The 20,888-nt window shown below is 40.7% G+C and overlaps 1 protein-coding gene across 1 annotated transcript in view; it reads left to right on the top strand.

Annotated features, from left to right (window-relative positions):
* Nucleotides 1-19,878, top strand: part of LOC139478904 (thimet oligopeptidase-like) — a 38,961-nt gene extending 19,083 nt beyond the window's left edge. The window contains exons 6-17 of the mRNA XM_071261587.1: nucleotides 172-284; nucleotides 770-824; nucleotides 3,997-4,161; nucleotides 5,557-5,718; nucleotides 8,483-8,548; nucleotides 10,198-10,302; nucleotides 10,880-10,987; nucleotides 11,764-11,837; nucleotides 12,121-12,352; nucleotides 12,904-13,035; nucleotides 14,388-14,504; nucleotides 15,330-19,878. Of these exons, the coding sequence (XP_071117688.1) occupies nucleotides 172-284; nucleotides 770-824; nucleotides 3,997-4,161; nucleotides 5,557-5,718; nucleotides 8,483-8,548; nucleotides 10,198-10,302; nucleotides 10,880-10,987; nucleotides 11,764-11,837; nucleotides 12,121-12,352; nucleotides 12,904-13,035; nucleotides 14,388-14,504; nucleotides 15,330-15,413 (1,413 nt within the window). The 3' untranslated portion in view covers nucleotides 15,414-19,878. The remainder of the gene's footprint in view (nucleotides 1-171; nucleotides 285-769; nucleotides 825-3,996; nucleotides 4,162-5,556; nucleotides 5,719-8,482; nucleotides 8,549-10,197; nucleotides 10,303-10,879; nucleotides 10,988-11,763; nucleotides 11,838-12,120; nucleotides 12,353-12,903; nucleotides 13,036-14,387; nucleotides 14,505-15,329) is intronic.
* The last annotated feature ends 1,010 nt before the right edge of the window (nucleotides 19,879-20,888 follow it).

Here is a 20,888-nt window from a genome sequence, read left to right as displayed (position 1 = left end):
CCTTCTACAGTTTGTTTCTTTATTAACTCTTAAGAGGGAGACAGTCAGTCAGCCCACTCTGTACCTGATTAGCACTAAGTAAGAAAGATAAAATACTTTAATATATTGTAATAATCTTTGCCACTTTGCTATGCGTGTGCCAATGTACCACTGCTGTGTGATGTTTGTCAGACTGAGAGTGGGCAGTACAAGGTGTCGCTCAAGTACCCCCACTATTTCCCATGCATGAAGAAAGCCAGGAACCCAGACACAAGGAGGAAGATGGAAACAGCATTTAATTCCAGGTAATCTAGAGCAGCTTGTCAGAACACATCTCCCTATGCTACAACAAGGCTCTTACTTCAGTGCTGTCAACGTTTTTGTATTTGCAGACTTAATGCCATGCCTCTGGTTGTCACATAATTGGTCATTTATCAGAGACAGGATTACTATATTTGTTTTGATGTATTAAAATTACATACTGAACCTGACCAATGTATTTTTCTAGAAATCCTAAATTTTGCAACAAAGTACTGGGTTTTTTTTAACATGTTTTTTTTTTAAAAACATTTCTAACATTTTCTTTTATTTATTTACTTTTGATTCTTATTGAGGAATTAACATCAAATCAAAAAAGGTTTTACTTTTCCCCATGCAACTTGGCATAATGTCCAAGAAAATGTGTTTTCATATTTCAGCCTAGATGGAGAATTTTGTATTGTTTACATTTATTTGCAGCATAAGTCTGCTTGACATGGTACTCCTACACTGAACATGGGCTCTGTTTCAGATGTTTGAAGGAGAACACACCTATCCTGGAGGAGCTCGTCAAGCTGAGACACGAGGTGGGTAGTTACTGACCCATGACCTTCAGTAGCGCTGTAATCATGATGTATGTCAGAGGGTAATGGTGGACGTCAGAGAATAATGATGGAAGACTGATGGAAGTCAGTGAGTAATGATGGAAGTCTGGGAGTAATGATGGAAGTCTGAGAGTAATGATGGAAGTCTGGGAGTAATGGTGGAAGTCTGAGAGTAATGATGGAAGTCTGGGAGTAATGGTGGAAGTCTGAGAGTAATGATGGAAGTCTGAGAGTAATGATGGAAGTCTGAGAGTAATAAGAGTCTGAGAGTAATGGTGGAAGTCTGAGTGTAATGATGGAAGTCTGAGAGTAATGATGGAAGTCTGAGAGTAGTGATGGAAGTCTGAGAGTAGTGATGGAAGTCTGAGAGTAATGGTGGAAGTCTGAGAGTAATGATGGAAGTCTGAGAGTAATGAGAGTCTGAGAATAATGGTGGAAGACTGATGGAAGTCAGAGGGTAATGATGGAGGTCAGAGAGTAATGATGGAGGTCTGAGAGTAATGATGGAGGTCTGAGAGTAATGATGGAAGTCTGAGAGTAATGATGGAAGTCAGAGAGTAATGATGGAAGTCAGAGAGTAATGATGGAAGTCTGAGAGTAATGATGGAAGTCAGAGAGTAATGATGGAAGTCTGAGAGTAATGATGGAAGTCTGAGAGTAGTGATGGAAGTCCGAGAGTAATGATGGAAGTCTGAGAGTAATTGTGGAAGTCTGAGAGTAATGATGGAAGTCTGAGAGTAATGATGGAAGTCTGAGAGTAATGATGGAAGTCTGAGAATAATGATGGAAGTCTGATGGAAGTCTGAGAGTAATGATGGAAGTCTGAGAGTAATGATGGAAGTCTGAGAGTAATGATGGAAGTCAGAGAGTAATGATGGAAGTCTGAGAGTAATGATGGAAGTCTGAGAGTAGTGATGGAAGTCAGAGAGTAGTGATGGAAGTCTGAGAGTAATTGTGGAAGTCTGAGAGTAATGATGGAAGTCTGAGAGTAATGATGGAAGTCTGAGAGTAGTGATGGAAGTCTGAGAGTAGTGATGGAAGTCTGAGAGTAATTGTGGAAGTCTGAGAGTAATGATGGAAGTCTGAGAGTAATGATGGAAGTCTGAGAGTAATGATGGAAGTCTGAGAGTTATGATGGAAGTCTGATGGAAGTTTGAGAGTAATGATGGAAGTCAGAGAGTAATGATGGAAGTCTGAGAGTAGTGATGGAAGTCAGAGAGTAGTGATGGAAGTCTGAGAGTAATTGTGGAAGTCTGAGAGTAATGATGGAAGTCTGAGAGTAATGATGGAAGTCTGAGAGTAATGATGGAAGTCTGAGAGTAATGATGGAAGTCTGAGAGTAATGATGGAAGTCTGAGAGTAATGATGGAAGTCTGTGAGTAATGTGATGTTTAATCGCTGATTCGTGTCATAAATACCTGTAAGTAAAGCAAGGTCAAGGTCAGACCAGATAATTGTCTGCGGTCACTGACTGACCAAGGCAATTACCTTGACATGAGAATCATATTTATGGAAGGCAAAGTCTGGATTTTGTTGAAGGCTAAATCATTAAGCAAATTTGCAAAGCATAATATTTACATTGCTGGCAATGTTTGTATTTAACCAGGAGGTTTCAGACTCTCTAATCATAGCCTTAACGTTGTGAAGACCATTGGGGTTCCTAGATTATACTTTCATTGCAAGAACTCTTGGCCCCATTACATTCCAACACCGGTTAATCTTTAAACATAAAAACAACCCAGGAAAGAAAAGTATGTTCTTTAAAAAGAAAATTGTTTGTTTGGTATTTAACCCTGTCTCTCCATCAATGGCTGCGGCCAAGTTGCGGTTTCAGAGGGATGTGTAAATGATGACAGGCGAGCAAGAACCGGCATAACTGTGGCTAGTTTAGTGTCAGCACTTGCAACTACAACAGACAACTTCCGGGTCATTTGCATAATGACATACATTAACTCACCAAGTATGACATCTCCTTGGCGTATATGTGTCACACTTACAACTAGCTTTATCTTGTATGACAAATGGATGACATGTAGTAAACATTGCACTTTAGACCCACACAGTGGCCCTCATGATACAGCTATGTTGTACTAGAACAGTATGTAAAACCCACACAGTGGCCCTCATCATACAGCTGTGTTGTACTAGAACAGTATGTAAAACCCACACAGTGGCCCTCATCATACAGCTGTGTTGTACTAGAACAGTATGTAAAACCCACACAGTGGCCCTCATCATACAGCTGTGTTGTACTAGAACAGTCAGTAAACCCCACACAGTGGCCCTCATCATACAGCTATGTTGTACTAGAGCAGTCAGTAAACCCCACACAGTGGCCCTCATCATACAGCTGTGTTGTACTAGAACAGTATGTAAAACCCACACAGTGGCCCTCATCATACAGCTGTGTTGTACTAGAACAGTATGTAAAACCCACACAGTGGCCCTCATCATACAGCTGTGTTGTACTAGAACAGTATGTAAAACCCACACAGTGGCCCTCATCATACAGCTGTGTTGTACTTGAACTGTCAGTAAAACCCACACAGTGGCCCTCATCATACAGCTGTGTTGAACTAGAACAGTAAGTAAAACCCACACAGTGGCCCTCATCATACAGCTGTGTTGTACTAGAACAGTGAGTAAAACCCACACAGTGGCCCTCATCATACAGCTATGTTGTACTAGAGCAGTCAGTAAAACCCACACAGTGACCCTCATCATACAGCTGTGTTGTACTAGAACAGTCAGTGAAACCCACACAGTGGCCCTCATCATACACTGCATACAATGCTTTTAAATATTTTCAAACATCGTTTTTGTCTCTGTAAACTTCTTCTCCCATGAAAATGAGGGAGTTGAACTTTAGCATGTATGTTTCTCTTTATGATTACTTAATAATTTGTTCAAATAATTAGATTTTAATGTCGTCCTCAGTATTTATGACTACAGGTCACTACAGGTGAGCCGCAATTCCATGTTACTTTTATACCATATGGGGGCAGTTTTCCTTGGGGTGGGGAGACAGTTGTCCAGGATCAGTTGCCTAGATACCTAATTTCAGCAGTACGAGTTGTCAGCATCAGAAGTGTGTTTGCTGGTACTCCAGTATTTGAGGAAAACAAATCTCATAAATGTTTTTGATTTCTTTCAGAAAGCCCAACTCCTTGGCTTCCCAACCCACTCTGCCTTCATCCTTGACATGCGTATGGCCAAGACACCAGAGGCTGTCGACACATTCCTTAAAGATCTCACAGAAAAACTTCAGCTTCTCCGCAAGGAAGAGATGGAGGATTTCCTCCGTTTCAAGAAAGAAGAGGTAACCTTATTAATTGTAGTTATCAGGGCCTGTAAGAAGTGTTGAGATCGCAAACATACTTTGGTGTGTAGTTGCTTATCCAAGGTTGATTTTGAAGGCTGAGATTCATGGAATTTAGTTAATTCTGGAAACTTTTGCAAGCAGGAAAGGACTGCGAAAACTGCGAGCAACACACACTTGCAATAGTTCCATGACACAGCTATTTTTGCAGACTGACAACTAACAAAAAAGGTAAGGCATATTTCTTGAATTCACTTCCACTTGTTACCAAACCAGCCAGTACTTGAAGCAACTTATCGCTTTGTGTCAATAGTCTGATTAGTTTAAGTTCACTAACCTGCCACATCGCCTCAAGTATATCCAGACATACGCCAGCCAGTCTATTCTAAAACACGCTACTCGAAGCTCCCTTGTTAACTACAACAACACATGCATCTATAGTTTAACAATCACTCGCTGACACTCAGTTACCATTTCATCATGACGCATTTTACTTATGAAATATTACACCTGAAGAAGTATCTTTGATATTTGGTAATCTTAACAGGGTGTCACAAACTTTCTTGTCTCAGTAAAGGCTATTTTTAGCCACTCACATTCATTTCATGGTGCAATACTTTCCAGATTTACAGTATATTACTACTACTTAACATTTCATGTACATGAATGCATTCCAGGGAATTTTTTAGCTCACTGACAGAATGTCAAGTGAGCTGATGTCATGACCTGTTTATCTAGCATCCGTCATGCGTCATCCGTGGTAAACATCATATCCTCCGAAACTACTGGATCGATGAAAACTTCACATTCTTGTTGCCACCAATGATGACACCCCGGTTTATTCAAGAGATTCAAATCTGAAAAACAAAATTTGATGAAATTTGGTGCATGTGCAGTTAGTAGTGAGCTCAACATTGTTTTCGATATTTTGACTTTTAAAACCTTGGCTTGAGTTTTTCACTTCGACCATACTGAAAGCTGAAACTTAAATAGCCGCTGCTCAAGCATTTCTGCTCAAAATGTACTGAAATGCTCTCAAATTATCTCAAAATGCAGTTGTTTTCTGTTTAAGCATCTTCTCTGAAATTGCCACAGAAAATTGAATTTTGGCATCTATGGTTCTTCTTTGGTGACATAGTACAAGGGTTGATTGATAAGCCTGATTCTGATTCTGAGCCTCACATAGAAGGAAGTGTGTAATAGTGAAATCTTTTGTTGTCGATATTTGAGTCAATTGAGCAAATTATTTCGCTGTGACAACTGTAAAATAAGCAGGCATCTGTGACCTTTGGAAAATGGCAAGACTTGAGGAACTATTTTCAAGTATGTGATCATCAAAGCTCATTGTCACTGATTATGAAATTAGTGTTAAAAACATTTTGTCTCATGTTTCAGTGTGAGACATATGGCTATGAAAATGATGGCAAGGTTAACTACTGGGATTTCCGCTACTATATGACCATGTCTGAGGAGAAGAAGTATGCAGTGGACCACAACAGGCTGAAGGAGTACTTCCCCATGGAGAAGGTCACCAAGGGCCTCCTGGAAATATACCAGGTAAGAACATTGCCATGGAGACAGTCACCTAAGGCCTCCTGGAAATATACCAGGTAAGAACATTGCCATGGAGACAGTCACCTAGGGCCTGCTGGATATATGTCAGAGGTAATGTCTTTCCCATGTTGACAGTCACCTAATGCCTCCTGGAAATATGCCAGGTAATGTCTTCCCCATGTAGACAGTCACCTAGGACCTCCTGGAAATATGTCATAGGTAATGCTTCCCCATATAAACAGTCACCTTTGGCCTCCTGGAAATATGTCAGGGGTAATGTCTTTCCCATGTTGAGTCACCTTGGGCCTCCTGGAAATATGCCAGGTAATGTCTTCCCCATGTTGACAGTCACCTAGGGCCTCCTGGAAATATGCCAGGTAATGTCTTCCCCATGTAGACAGTCACATAGGGCCTCCTGGACATATGTCAGGGGTAATGTCTTCCCCATGTTGACAGTCACCTATGGCCTCCTGGAAATATGCCAGGTAATGTCTTCCCCATGTAGACAGTCACTTGGGGCCTCCTGGAAATATGCCAGGAGTAATGTCTTCCCCATGTTGAGTCACCTAGGGCCTCCTGGAAATATGTCAGGGGTAATGTCTTCCCCATATAGACAGTCACCTTTGGCCTCCTGGAAATATGTCAGGGGTAATGTCTTCCCCATATAGACAGTCACCTTTGGCCTCCTGGAAATATGCCAGGGGTAATGTCTTCCCCATGTAGACAGTCACCTTTGGCCTCCTGGAAATATGTCAGGGGTAATGTCTTCCTCATGTTGACAGTCACCTGGGGCCTCCTGGAAATATGTCAGGGGTAATGTCTTCCCCATATAGACAGTCACCTTTGGCCTCCTGGAAATATGCCAGGAGTAATGTCTTCCCCATGTAGACAGTCACCTAGGGCCTCCTGGATATATGTCAGGGGTAATGTCTTCCCCATATAGACAGTCACCTAGGGTCTCCTGGAAATATGTCAGGGGTAATGTCTTCCCCATATAGACAGTCACCTTTGGCCTCCTGGAAATATGTCAGGGGTAATGTCTTCCCCATGTAGACAGTCACCTGGGGCCTCCGGGAAATATGCCAGGGGTAAAGTCTTCCCCATGTAGACAGTCACCTAGGGCATACTGGATATATGCCAGGAGTAATGTCTTCCCCATATAGACAGTCATCTGGGGCCTCCTGGAAATATGCCAGGAGTAATGTCTTCCCCATGTAGACAGTCACCTAGGGCCTCCTGGAAATATGCCAGGAGTAATGTCTTGCCCATGTAGACAGTCACCTGGGGCCTCCTGGAAATATGCCAGGGGTAATGTCTTCCCCATGTAGACAGTCACCTAGGGCCTCCTGGAAATATACCAGGAGTAATGTCTTCCCCATGTAGACAGTCACCTGGGGCCTCCTGGAAATATGCCAGGGGTAATGTCTTCCCCATGTAGACAGTCACCTTTGGCCTCCTGGAAATATACCAGGAGTAATGTCTTCCCCATGTAGACAGTCACCTGGGGCCTCCTGGAAATATGCCAGGGGTAATGTCTTCCCCATGTAGACAGTCACCTTTGGCCTCCTGGAAATATGCCAGGGGTAATGTCTTCCCCATGTTGACAGTCACCTAGGGCCTCCTTGAAATATGCCAGGAGTAATGACTTCACCATGGAGATGGTCACCTGGAGACATATCAACAATCAATTGTATTTTTTCATGCCAAAAGCATAATATAATTTCTAAAACACTAGAATAGATTTAAACACCAGTATTGATACTGTTGATTCACTCTAAGTTAGTTACAGAAGAGGTCAGATTGTGCATCCTCATGCTCTGATGGTGCTATCTGATTGTGAATCCCAGTGTAAGAAATAGTCCTATAGTCCTTGCCAAACTGCCCAATAGTTAAGGTATCATAAGGACTATTAGAAATGTGCCCTTTTTACGGTTTTTACTATATGTTATCATTATAAGGACTAGTGGACTAAAACTGTTAGTTTCTAACACTGGAATGCTCATGCTCTGATGGTGCTGGTAGATTGTGAATCCTCATGCCCTGATGGTGCTCTCTGATTGGGAATCCTCATGCCCTGATGGTGCTAGCTGATTGTGAATCCTCATGCCCTGATGGTGCTATCTGATTGTGAATCCTCATGCCCTGATGGTGCTATCTGATTGTGAATCCTCATGCCCTGATGGTTTTGACTGATTGTAATTCCTCATGCCCTGAGGGTGCTATCTGACTGTGAATCCTCATGCCCAGATGGTTTTGACTGATTGTGAATCCTCATGCCCTGATGGTGCTATCTGATTGTGAATCCTCATGCCCAGATGGTGCTAGCTGATTGTGAATCCTCATGCCCTGATGGTGCTATCTGATTGTGAATCCTCATGCCCTGATGGTGCTAGCTGATTGTGAATTCTCATGCCCTGATGGTGCTATCTGATTGTGAATCCTCATGCCCTGATGGTGCTATCTGATTGTGAATCCTCATGCCCTGATGGTTTTGACTGATTGTAATTCCTCATGCCCTGAGGGTGCTATCTGATTGTGAAATTCTCATGCCCAGATGGTTTTGACTGATTGTGAATCCTCATGCCCTGATGGTGCTATCTGATTGTGAATCCTCATGCCCTGATGGTGCTGTCTAATTGTGAATCCTCATGCCCTGATGGTGCTATCTGATTGTGAATCCTCATGCCCTGATGGTGCTGGCACTTCAAGTTGCTGTGGCATAAAACATCATCAACTATCTAATCACTAAACTCACTGTTTGTTTCAGGAACTACTAGGACTAAAGTTTTCACAAATCAAAGATGCGGAAGTCTGGTTTGAAGATGTCACCATGGTAAGATATTCAGTTATACTGCAGATCATAACATTTCTCAGAGGACACCTGATGGTCTGTACCCATGTTCAGAAAGACACCCCTCATCATGTCTGTCTTGCAAGTAAAATAAGTTGCAAGTGAAATTATTCCCAGCAACTAATTGAAAATATCAGTGCAATATCTTGAAAACAGGGTTGCAATGAGTGATGAATCTGGTCAAATTATTGTTAGTTTCAATATTTTTACTTATGTTTTGTAAAGAAGATTGAAAAGTATGTATTTAGCCTGGTAAAAGATAATTTGTTAACTCCCTTGTAAGCTAGTGTGTTGGAGCTATTTTCATATATTGTGCAGCCAGTTCATTTATCCGGACATATAATCCTAACATCTCCATTTGAATCGTTGTGTCTGTGAATAGATACTTCTTGGTTTCAGCATTTTCAGCACTAAAGAACACTTTATTTTATATTATCAAAATATTTAACATTTTTTTCTGAAAGCAGCGTTGTCAAGGGTGCAAATACATCCATCCTGTGTCATTGTCACTTGTATTGTTTTCCTGTAGAAATGGAAGGTGTGTTTTTGTGTAAAATATACAGAATATATCACAATTACTGACTACTTTTCCCTATCTGCATATACATCAGTATCAGGACAGTAGCATTGGAGAATATTATCAAACAGTATATACTGTCATTTCCACCTGTATGCTCTGTAGAACGAGGCGTGTTAATTAATCATGCCACAGCAAGGTGCTTGGTGACAGAGGTGAATGTGTACTGATGGAAGGAAGGAATATGTCTTTGCTCTTGACCCAGAAAGTGAAGAAAGTGGAGCACCATGTACGGGACACTGGGTACAGTTTGGGTTTGACACTGCACATCTATTCCAAACTGTGCATGATATATAAACCACAAACAGAGTACAGAGATGCAATAAGTATGCATGGTTAGCATTGGCTAACATCAATCAAAGGTGAAGGTCATTGTACAACAAGTCCAGGATTTCTGTTGTTTTTTTTGTGAGGTATATTCTTTGAATATTAATAATAGACACTTTAGTCTGCTATTCAGTTCCAGGCATTGTCAAGTTCAGCAGTTTCGGTACATACACATGCTTTTTTTTTGTTTCTTTGTTTCTTTGTTTGTTGTTTAATATTCCGCTGAGGAATATTCCAGCGATATGACGGCGGACCAGACTATCCAGTGATTGACATCATGAACATGGATCTACACAATTAGGATGTGGTGACATGCATCAACCATGTCAGTGAGCCTGACCACACTTATAAAATCACCATAGACTTTAGTTAATCATTTTGATGTTAGCAAACTCCACTTGAAGGGATATTCCACTGAAAATTAACATTTAGTGCTTAATAATCTCACAATTTCATGCTCTCCTTGCTGCGTGAGACCAAGACAAGATGCCTCCATAGAATGGCCGAAGAAGTCAGATTGGCACCATCAGTGACCTATTTCCCTTAAAATAAGAAAAAGAATTGTTTTAAATAAACGTGAAAAAAATGTTATTCCTTAAAATACATGATGACAAGTCAGTGGAATATTCCTTTAAAGTTGTTTTACATGTTGTGAGTGAGAGACACAGAGCCCATGCTGGGGGAGATACTGCACCAGGCTACACTGATACCTTGTCTCTGTTTGCAGTACAGTGTGACGGACGCCAAGTCAGAGGAACTGCTGGGCTACTTCTACCTGGACCTCTACCCTCGCGAAGGCAAATATGGCCATGCTGCTTGCTTTGGTCTGCAGGTACAGGCTCTCACAGGAGGTGTTCATTCCCTCAAGTAGAACTCAAGATATCAGAGATCAAAGTATTATTTCACTTGTTTGTTGAGTGTGTAAAGAGGAGAGCAAAGAAAATCAATTGTATTGCTGAAATTGGTTTTGGGTCTTCTTCTGCACATTGCTTTATGATGAAATGTTTGGTGTTTACCAGACAGACAGACAGACAGACAGACAGACAGACAGAGTTTATTCAGGCCTCAGTCCCATAACATAAAAGTATGCAGGAAAAAACATTTACAAGATCTTGTGCAGTCAGTGCACATCAGAGATACAAACTTCATAACAGTACTTGATAAACATAAGCTTGCTTCGTAAGCTCTGAGAAGAACCCTTATACATGATGCAGGTGCATAAAGTAGATAGGAGAAAACCATTTGTTCAAGGTATGATTGCATTATTCTTTAAGACAGTCTGTGAGCAATTGGCTATTGGTAATAAGTACATTTACTCTACCTTGAGAAAAAGACATGATAAATCAATCCTTCAGGAAATAATGGTGCATGAGCCAAGACTCAGGACTTACGATATGAGTCTGTTTCAGCCTGGTTGTGTCCTGCCGGACGGATCTCGCCAAATATCTATAGCTGCCATGGTGGCCAACTTCACCAAGTCCACCGCCGACCAGCCGTCTCTCCTGACTCATGATGAGGTGAGCTGTCTGGAAGGGACCACTAGGTCCTGTATGTTCCCTGGAGGAAACTACCACCTTCTACTGCCTTCTTTTAAACCTCTAGTACCTATTCATGGCAAATAAGGGGCAGATTGCTGTGCAGGGTTAGTCCTGCCAGGCCCTGATGAGGCTCATTGGTTTGTAGCCCGAATTGGGCCCGATCCTGATCTTTGCCAGCACCATGTCTGGGTTTCACCATGGTGGGAAATGTCCAGGACCTGTGTCACTTAGGGCCTTAGTCCCATATTAAGCTGACTTGTGAAGATCCGGGATAGAATAGGTCTTCAGAAACCCATGCTTGCCATAAAAGGCGACTGTGCTTTTCGTAAGAGACGACTAACGGGATTGGGTGGTCAGGCTTGCTGACTTGGTTGATGCATGTCATCGATCCCAATTGCATGGATCGATGCTCATGATACCAATCACTGGATTGTCTGGTCCAGACTTGATTATTTACAGATCGCCGTCATATAGCTGGAATATTGCTGAGTGCGGCATTAAACAACAAACAAACCAACCAACCCATATTAAGCTGACTTGCTATGGTGTAACTGAAATACTGCTCAAAGCAGTATTCAACACAGCTGCATGGCTAAACATAAATATCCTTCTATTTAGAGGAGTTGTGAAACGACGTACGTTTGCTGCAAGCCTTTGTGCAGTTTAACCCCACTAGTGACAAGCAATCTGAGTATGTGGAATGAGTTGTTGTTGATGTATTGTTGTCATGGTGATCAAAAGATGTATTCTTTCAGGTTGAGACATATTTCCATGAGTTTGGCCATGTCATGCATCAGATCTGTGCACGGGCAGACTTTGCTCTGTTCAGGTATGTGTCTGTTGTTTCCAAGTTACCAGATGACATGATGAGTTATTCAATTATTGAATGTTTATGTAAATTTGTGTATCGAGAGAACATCCGTCTCAGTAATGTATTTTAGCTTTCTGACTGAATATACACTTGAAAGTCATAGTCATATCTTAATCGCTTCTATATCTATCTATATGTATCGCTTGGGAAAGTTTGATAATATTGTGTAGCACCGCAGACATGAACTACTGCAGTTGCCTCCCTCCAGTCCTCTAAGCTACAGATTGTTGTGTTGATGCAGTGGCACCCATGTGGAGCGCGACTTCGTGGAGGCGCCATCCCAGATGCTGGAGAACTGGTGCTGGGAGCGAGAACCTTTGTGTCGCATGTCTGGCCACTACAAGGACGGCAAGGCCATTCCAGATGACCTGCTGGAGAAACTCACCAAGAGCAGGATTGCCAATGCTGGTGTTTTCAACCTCCGTCAAATTCTCCTGGGGACGTTCGACCAGACCATACACACGAAGCCCGAGGTAAATGGGTGGTGCATGGTTTATTCAAGTTGATTTCTGCCTGTTGGTTTATGTCAAAACTGTGCTTTGTCTCACTAGACTTCTTTTCACAAGAAGAGTGTCACATGATCCTGATGTTAGCTGTCACCTTGGATTATTTGTTTTCACCGTGTGTATAGTTTTGAGAGTTACCTCCCTTATGTTACTGGTATCTTGCACTTGGAGTGTGTATACAAATAATATTTTGTTTTGCCTTCAAATAGATGTATAATAAAATACACACAAAGCTTTATGAATAATGCTTTTCTTGTTATTCTCAGTGCATATTATGCAGTGGTACACAGCTGTCGGAACATCTGTCTGTCTGTCTGTGTATGAATGTGTAAAGTTGGTTGTATTTATGTATTTTGTATTTCTCTGAAACTATATGAAACATGCAAGTGATGCCCCAGAGCAGAAATTGCATGCATCAACATTATATGCTGTATTGCACTGTAAGAAGGTACAAGAATATAAAGTGAAGACATACAAATTCTACACATGGCTGTTGATATCTATGTGTTTGTTTCCAGGCCGACACAGCCAAGATATTCTTTGAGCTGTCTGAGAAGATTCTGGGCATCGTCCCGACTCCAGGAACCAACATGCCGGCTGCCTTCGGTCATCTGGCCGGAGGGTATGATGCTCAATACTACGGCTATCTGGTAGGTGACACTTCTGTTCTTACTCCCAGATGAAATAGCTCCTGACTGCCCCATGCTTGTCATAAGGGCTGACTAATTACTACCAGTGGGGCACATGTTTATATCGGTTTCAAAAGTAAGAACAAAAGTCGAGGGGTCATTGTTAAACCCCTAATACTATAGCAGAAAACTTCAAGGACAACCTAGTCGTAGAGCATCTGCCCAGAGAGAGTAAGGGCCAGGGTTCGATACCAGCTGCATCATACCAAAAGGCATTAAAAGATGGTACTTGTTACCCTGCCTGGCGATCAGGATTAAGGGGCTAAAACATGGACTGGTTGGCTCGGAATCAGCATGTTGTATCTGAGTGGGTATTCATGTTAGACTGTGGCATGGTATCCAAGTCGGCTAGCACTATAAAATCAGCACACACATGTGCATACACATCACTTTATAAGTGCAATAATCTTGGAACATGTCAAACCCCATTTCACCTCACCTCACCTCACCTCACCAGCTTAATTTCTAACACTGTATGTGTTCACCATGTGTCTGTATAAGTGAGGGCATGTTCCATGTTTCAGTGGAGCGAGGTGTTCAGCATGGACTTCTATATGTGTTCACCATGTGTCTGTATAAGTGAGGGCGTGTTCCATGTTTGAGTGGAGTTAGATGTTCTGCATGAACTCCTAAATGTGTTCACCATGTGTCTGTATAAGTGAGGGCGTGTTCCATGTTTGAGTGGAGTGAGGTGTTCTGCATGGACTCCTAAATGTGTTCACCATGTGTCTGTATAAGTGAGGGCGTGTTCCATGTTTCAGTGGAGTGAGGTGTTCTGCATGGACTCCTAAATGTGTTCACCATGTGTCTGTATAAGTGAGGGCGTGTTCCATGTTTCAGTGGAGTGAGGTGTTCTGCATGGACTCCTAAATGTGTTCACCATGTGTCTGTATAAGTGAGGGCGTGTTCCATGTTTGAGTGGAGTGAGGTGTTCTGCATGGACTCCTAAATGTGTTCACCATGTGTCTGTATAAGTGAGGGCGTGTTCCATGTTTGAGTGGAGTGAGGTGTTCTGCATGGACTCCTAAATGTGTTCACCATGTGTCTGTATAAGTGAGGGCGTGTTCCATGTTTCAGTGGAGTGAGGTGTTCTGCATGGACTCCTAAATGTGTTCACCATGTGTCTGTATAAGTGAGGGCGTGTTCCATGTTTCAGTGGAGTGAGGTGTTCTGCATGGACTCCTAAATGTGTTCACCATGTGTCTGTATAAGTGAGGGCGTGTTCCATGTTTCAGTGGAGTGAGGTGTTCTGCATGGACTCCTAAATGTGTTCACCATGTGATGTATAAGTGAGGGCGTGTTCCATGTTTCAGTGGAGTGAGGTGTTCTGCATGGACATGTTCTACTCACGGTTCCGGAAGGAGGGGATCATGAATCCGGCTGTCGGCGCCAGCTACAGAAACTGCATCCTTGCACCAGGGGGATCTGTGGTAAGTGTCTTCTTGAGAAGTCTAGTTTTTCAATACTTTATATAAATACTTGTACACATAATTTTTTCTGGCATCTTTTGTCTAGAACAATGATACGTGATGTTTCACAACAGGTTTTGAGTCACACTTATGACCTCAATGACTATGTATGAACTGAAGCTCTGTAATGATAGTGATGGTGTGCAGAAGCAAGTATTAGTGCAGCAGCTCATTGATGATAGTGATGGTATGCAGAAGCAAGTATTAGTGCAGCAGCTCATTGATGATAGTGATGGTATGCAGAAGCAAGTATTAGTGCAGAGCTCATTGATGATAGTGATGGTATGCAGAAGCAAGTATTTGTGCAGAGCTCATTGATGATAGTGATGGTATGCAGAAGCAAGTATTAGTGCAGCAGCTCATTGATGATAGTGATGGTATGCAGAAGCAAGTATTAGTGCAGAGCTCATTGATGATAGTGATGGTATGCAGAAGCAAGTATTAGTGCAGCAGCTCATTGATGATAGTGATGGTATGCAGAAGCAAGTATTAGTGCAGCAGCTCATTGATGATAGTGATGGTAGGCAGTAACAAGTGTTACTGCAACAGCTCATTGATGATAGTGATGGTAGGCAGTAACAAGTGTTACTGCAACAGCTCTATGATGATAGTGATGGTAGGCAGTAACAAGTGTTACTGCAACAGCTCTATGATGATAGTGATGGTAGGCAGTAACAAGTGTTACTGCAACAGCTCATTGATGATAGTGATGGTAGGCAGTAACAAGTGTTACTGCAACAGCTCTATGATGATAATCATAATCATCATAATTATGTTTGCTTCTAGGATGGGGCGGACATGCTAAAGAACTTCCTGGGTCGTGACCCCCTACCAAATGCTTTCCTGGAGAGCAAGGGACTGAAGGCGTAGACATCACCCAAGTACCCCAGCATGATGATAGCTGATTGTGTGTATATAGGAGCAGTGTATACATGTAACATGTCAGTGTACAGAGATGATACCAGCATTGTATATAATATTTTACATAAGCAGCATAAATTGTGTAATGACCAATATGAAATACTAAGCAGCAATTGAAGTTTGAAGAACATCGGGCAACTAACTATTATAACATGTGAAAATCAGTTCATGTGCAATGCTGGACACACATCAGAATAACCAGACTGGTTAGTGAGCTGTAGGTAGTATGAATGGGATGGAATGATGCATTTTACTAATACACAGTTGCCATGGTTATGGATGGGGGTAGGTATCTCTATCTTTTTATTAAATTTTCCATCATCAAAATGAAAACTACAATTCTAAAATACAAGGCTTGTTTCTAAAGTGATCCCTTAAAATAAGGGAAATAGAGAAAATTTGGAATGGACAATATTTGTGAAATGACAAGTCAGAGGGTTACTTCCCTTCTTTTACTGGTCTACTTTCAAGTTTCTTTTATTACTGAAAATACTTAATAAACCTGGTGACAGGAAAAGAAACTTTCCCAATATTTAAGCTTTATTGCTCATCGTGATATAATGGGTTAGTGCAACTGTCTACCAATTACCAGTAAATGTAAAAAAAAAATTTTTTTAAATTGCAAACAATATGTATTCAATATTGAATTTTAAGATACAGTGAAAGCATGTCAGATCAAACAGCATTAACTCAAAAATATATTGGGACATTTTTACATTTCTGTACATGACATGAAGAATACCTAAAAAATATATATATATAAAATGGAGTTGGCAAGATATAGGATTTATGACATTACACTTTTTACAAGTTCTAATTGTATAAACTGCTTATCAGGAATAGAGGATATTTCTTGATACTTAAGTATTCATGTTGGTTATTAAATAGTTTTCACTCTGCAACTGGTGTGCCATGATATGACCTGCATCCCATATTGAATTGTTAGCCTAGATAATGTGTAGGAACTTATGGCATTGTCTGTCCACCATGGAGAAGATTAAATATAGATCAGGAAATTGTCAAATTGAAATAGATCTTTGGAAATTGTAGGAAACTATCCGAAGATTTTTCTATAGACACAGGCAACAATGCTATTATGAGGAACCAGATGTTCGATGAGGACATCAAATTTCCTCTCTGATAGGTGTGTGGGTGTTGATTGTCTGTTGTTTGTTGATGTTTCTATTCAAAAATCAAATGTTAAATTTTTTTTTTTTTGTATGTGCATTGTGTGAAAGATTTTTAGTTATGTAAACACCTGACAACTTACAGTCCTCTTTCAAGTTGGACAAACCACTGATTGAGTAGTGCAAATAGAAAATGTCTCTACAGGTTCCAGGATTCAACGGTTTTCCCAACTTTGTAGTTATACCTGCAACAACTACAACAGTACAAGTTATCATTGTTAGTTAACAATGTCTTACTACTTTGTAAGTTGCAACTGCAGCATTCATCACAGTGATTGAAATTATGTGTTTTGTTCTCCCACTGAGAATGCAAACATGTTATGTTTTTGGTAATCATTAAGATTTAATACTAAAAAGGGTATGAAATCAAATCTGTTTGTGCTTTGAACATACAAAATATGTAATGAGTTTAGCACAAATATAAATACACACATTAATATCATTATTATTATTATTTATTATGTTTATTATTTTTTTAATTTCAAATTGTTTATGATATGCTCTAAAGTAGTAGCTGGTTTTATGAACAAATTTCTTTGGCAACAATTTTTTTACTTTTTACGGACTCACTTCTAGGTTTACATGTTTATTTTCATTCATTTTCAAATATTGTCTTAAAAATGTATATGAAGCTAAATAAATCAAACATGTGGCCTAATGCAGTGATAATATGTCAGTATGCATTTTGTCCTGATCATGGAAAAATTATTTTTTATACCTATGCATTGTTTGAGTGTTTGTGAACTATGACTGGAGCTGACTCGGGTGCAGATCTTGGTGGTAGTTGCAAATATTAAAACGTCTAAATGGTCATTCTGTACAAATATATCTCACGAAATGACTCACAGGAACATGTAATGGAACAGGCCAGTTAATGATGCACAGACTGTATACCCACAATGAGATGCTGCTCGTCTTCATTACAGTAGGAACAAATGTCTTGCTATTAAATCTCCCAACGTCCTGCATCTCGGCTTCTGGACTAGGTCACATCCCTGTGTGTATGGCGGAACATGGCGATGCAAGCTGTTTTCTTGTAAGCTGTCTGGATGGACAAAGTTTGTCATCAACTGACAAAAATGGACAGTTGTTCCTGATTACCTGCAGACTGTCACAGCTGATGATGCAGGCACTGTAGTTGTGGTAGGACGATACAGTAGCAGTCTATGATAGGAGTATGAGCGGCGACAAGCATATGGTAGGATTATATAGGAGGAATAAACAAATCATGAGTATTTTTGATGATTTTGAACAATCTTTCGAAAGCAATAATTTTACCATAAATTCTTCCTACTACGGTCATCTGTGCCTTGTCTAAATATTCAGAACAAGTAGAATTTTCTTTTCAGGCACTAATCAGCCTTTTCTTTTCTTTCCATTCTCTTAAAATGTTGCCTTGTACTCCCATCAATGCAGCAAACTCCTTTTCTAGAGAGTCTGGTCTGTAATGTAGGCCGGAATATCGGTTGGCCATTTCACCACACAAGTACCATACCACCCCTGTTGTTTAACTGTCATTTTAGAGTTATCCCCCTTTAGTAAACTTAACCTGATGCAAGGTCACATCAGTTTATGAGACACTTACTCATCCATGTTGGACATTTTGACACTTCTGTTTGCATTTCTACAGATCAGTTTTGTATGGTGCAGATCATCTGAATCCATCCGAATCCAGCTTTTCAATCATGGTGTTTGTATATAAGGATGTGGCTTATGTGAATGAAGAACACAGGAGTCCAAAAATGGAAATTACCGGTATATTTATTTTCAACTTTTTTTCACTTTTTTTTCCACTTTTAAGTTTTCAGTTGGCCCAAAACTACTGGGTAATTCCAAGTCATTAGCAACCGTGGCAGTAATGTATATGCAAAGAGATAACTCTTCCATTAAGTTCTAGACAATTTGGACAATTACTATTAAGACTAGATTTCATACAGGATTATTGATCATGTCAAAAATATTAAAATGTTTTTGACTTTATTACCTAATGGGGAACAGATGTCTAAGGCGCCGTGATTCGCTGTGCAGAGTTGCGTCCCTTGGGCACGCCAAAAACCTATGATTGTGTGTTCGGATCCCGGTTTGTCCCCAATTATGTTTCTAGGGTTGTCATCACCATACCCATGCTTGTGGGTTACTGGAATAATGTTAAAAGCAGCGTTAAACCCAACTCACTCACTCACTCACTCATTACCTAATGGTGGATCTGAGCAGGGACAACATGTATATCTGTATGACCACCACAGAACACAGGCTCTCATGTCATTGCACCACTATACTTGGCACCTACCTTAGTGCAGCGTTGTACCTTCTGCATGCAAACAGGTGCTTTGGTTTTGACATACATTGATACTGGTTGTGATGTAGTTGAGACACTAGCTTACACAGTTACTCTATGCAGTGTATTCAATACAGGGGTATAAACTGAATCTTCTAATGTGTGTACATTGTTAGAATAGGGTTTGTGTTCAATATCTATTGTATATGTTGGAAATATTCTCCTTTGCAGTATGATGGTAAAAAAATCAATTCAAACTGTAGATCATTGGATCTTTTGGGAATTGGACTTTGGAAATTATTTTATGCCAACTGCACCCTGTGGGAATTGGTTAGCCTCTGTAAGAGTCTCATAGAATGGATCAGGTGTTCAGACTTGGTGGCCTGGCTGATGGTGTCGGCTTTTGTTGATGCTATCAGCCTGTGGTTGGCCTCGTCCAGACTTTAATGTTCACAGGATGTTGTGATGTAGCTGGAACATAACTGACAGCTGCATTCAACACCATTCACTCATTCCTGCCGTTCAAGAAACAGTAATAAGTTTTTACAGGGGGCCTGAATACTGTACAATGATGGGGGACCAAGCTACATAAAGACCAACAGGGATCACAGTTACCTGCCCTTGAATATTGACATGTGAGAAGGATCAAAACCCTATTATTCAGAGCTACAACTCCGATATCTTGAAGGAAGTATATAAGACATAATTATCAAGCTTCTAAACTTGGATTGATTTTTAATGTTTGAAAATACTTTTTATCTTGTTTTGCTGTGATGTTCATTCATCAAGACAAACACAGATGCCATGATCAGTGCAATCGTACATCTTCAAACTGTTATTGTAGGGATGTGAGTACTTCCTACTTAATGAATCTGTCCCTATATATTTTCCTATCCTTGTCATATGAGTGTGTCTATCATCTGAAGTTTTGTGTTTTGTCAAAATGCACATTGACTTTTCTTTTCTATTTCAAGAGAAGAATAAATCTATTATACTAATTCAAAGTATTTTGTTGTTTTGTTCATGGTTCAGCAATAAAAGAAACAGAAATAAGTGTTGATACATGTATTTTGTAACTAGTGGAATTTTGAGGTATTTCACATTGTGATGAAATTCCTTACACTAGGAAATATGTGATTACTGGTTTTGTAGAATGTCTGACCTAAGTTATGGAGGAGGTGCTCTAAACTGGAAGCTGCCTGTGTTCATTTTATGTCATATTCCGTTTGATATACAGCTACAGGATCAAGCACCTAGAATGTTGCCCCACCTACATTTGTCCTCCCACTGATAAATACACGTTTGTCTTGCATCCCATACACATTCACATTGCCCAACGTTATTGATGGATCTGTACCCCCACCCACTCACTTACTTCCCCTGAAGATCCCTGTTAGAATAGGTTTTCAGCAACCCATCCTTGCTGTAAGAGGCGACTAACGGGATCGTGTGGTCAGCCTCGCTGGTTTAGTTGATGCAAGCCATGTCATCCCAATTGCGTGGATTGATGCTCATCATGTTAACTACTGGATTGTCTGTTCAAGACTCAATAAGTTAGAGACCGCCATCATATAGCTGTAATATTGCTGAGTGGGGCTTTAAACAACAAACAAACAAAACACAGGCACACTCACAAACATTGTCCCACAATCGTTCACAAAGACTGATCCACACACTCATACAGATTGGGGGTGATGGGTGGCCCAGTTGTCTAAAACGCCGCGATTCGATGTGCAGAGTTGCGTCCCTTGGGCACGCCAGAAACCTATGATTGTGGGTTCGAATCCCGGTTCGCCCTGATTATGTTTCTAGATTTGTCATCACCATACCCGTTGACGTGGGTTTCACCGAAATGGTAAACGTCTGTGACCTGCATCACTTTGGGCTTTCCTCCCACATTAAGCTGACACACCATGATATAACTGGAATACTGTTAAATGCGGCATTAAACCCAACTCA

This window comes from Haliotis cracherodii, unplaced genomic scaffold (assembly GCF_022045235.1).
Source record: "Haliotis cracherodii isolate W230 unplaced genomic scaffold, xgHalCrac1.p SCAF_4, whole genome shotgun sequence".
In the NCBI taxonomy this organism is placed as follows: Eukaryota; Metazoa; Mollusca; class Gastropoda; order Lepetellida; family Haliotidae; genus Haliotis; species Haliotis cracherodii.
This window is presented reverse-complemented; position numbering and strand designations above follow the sequence as displayed.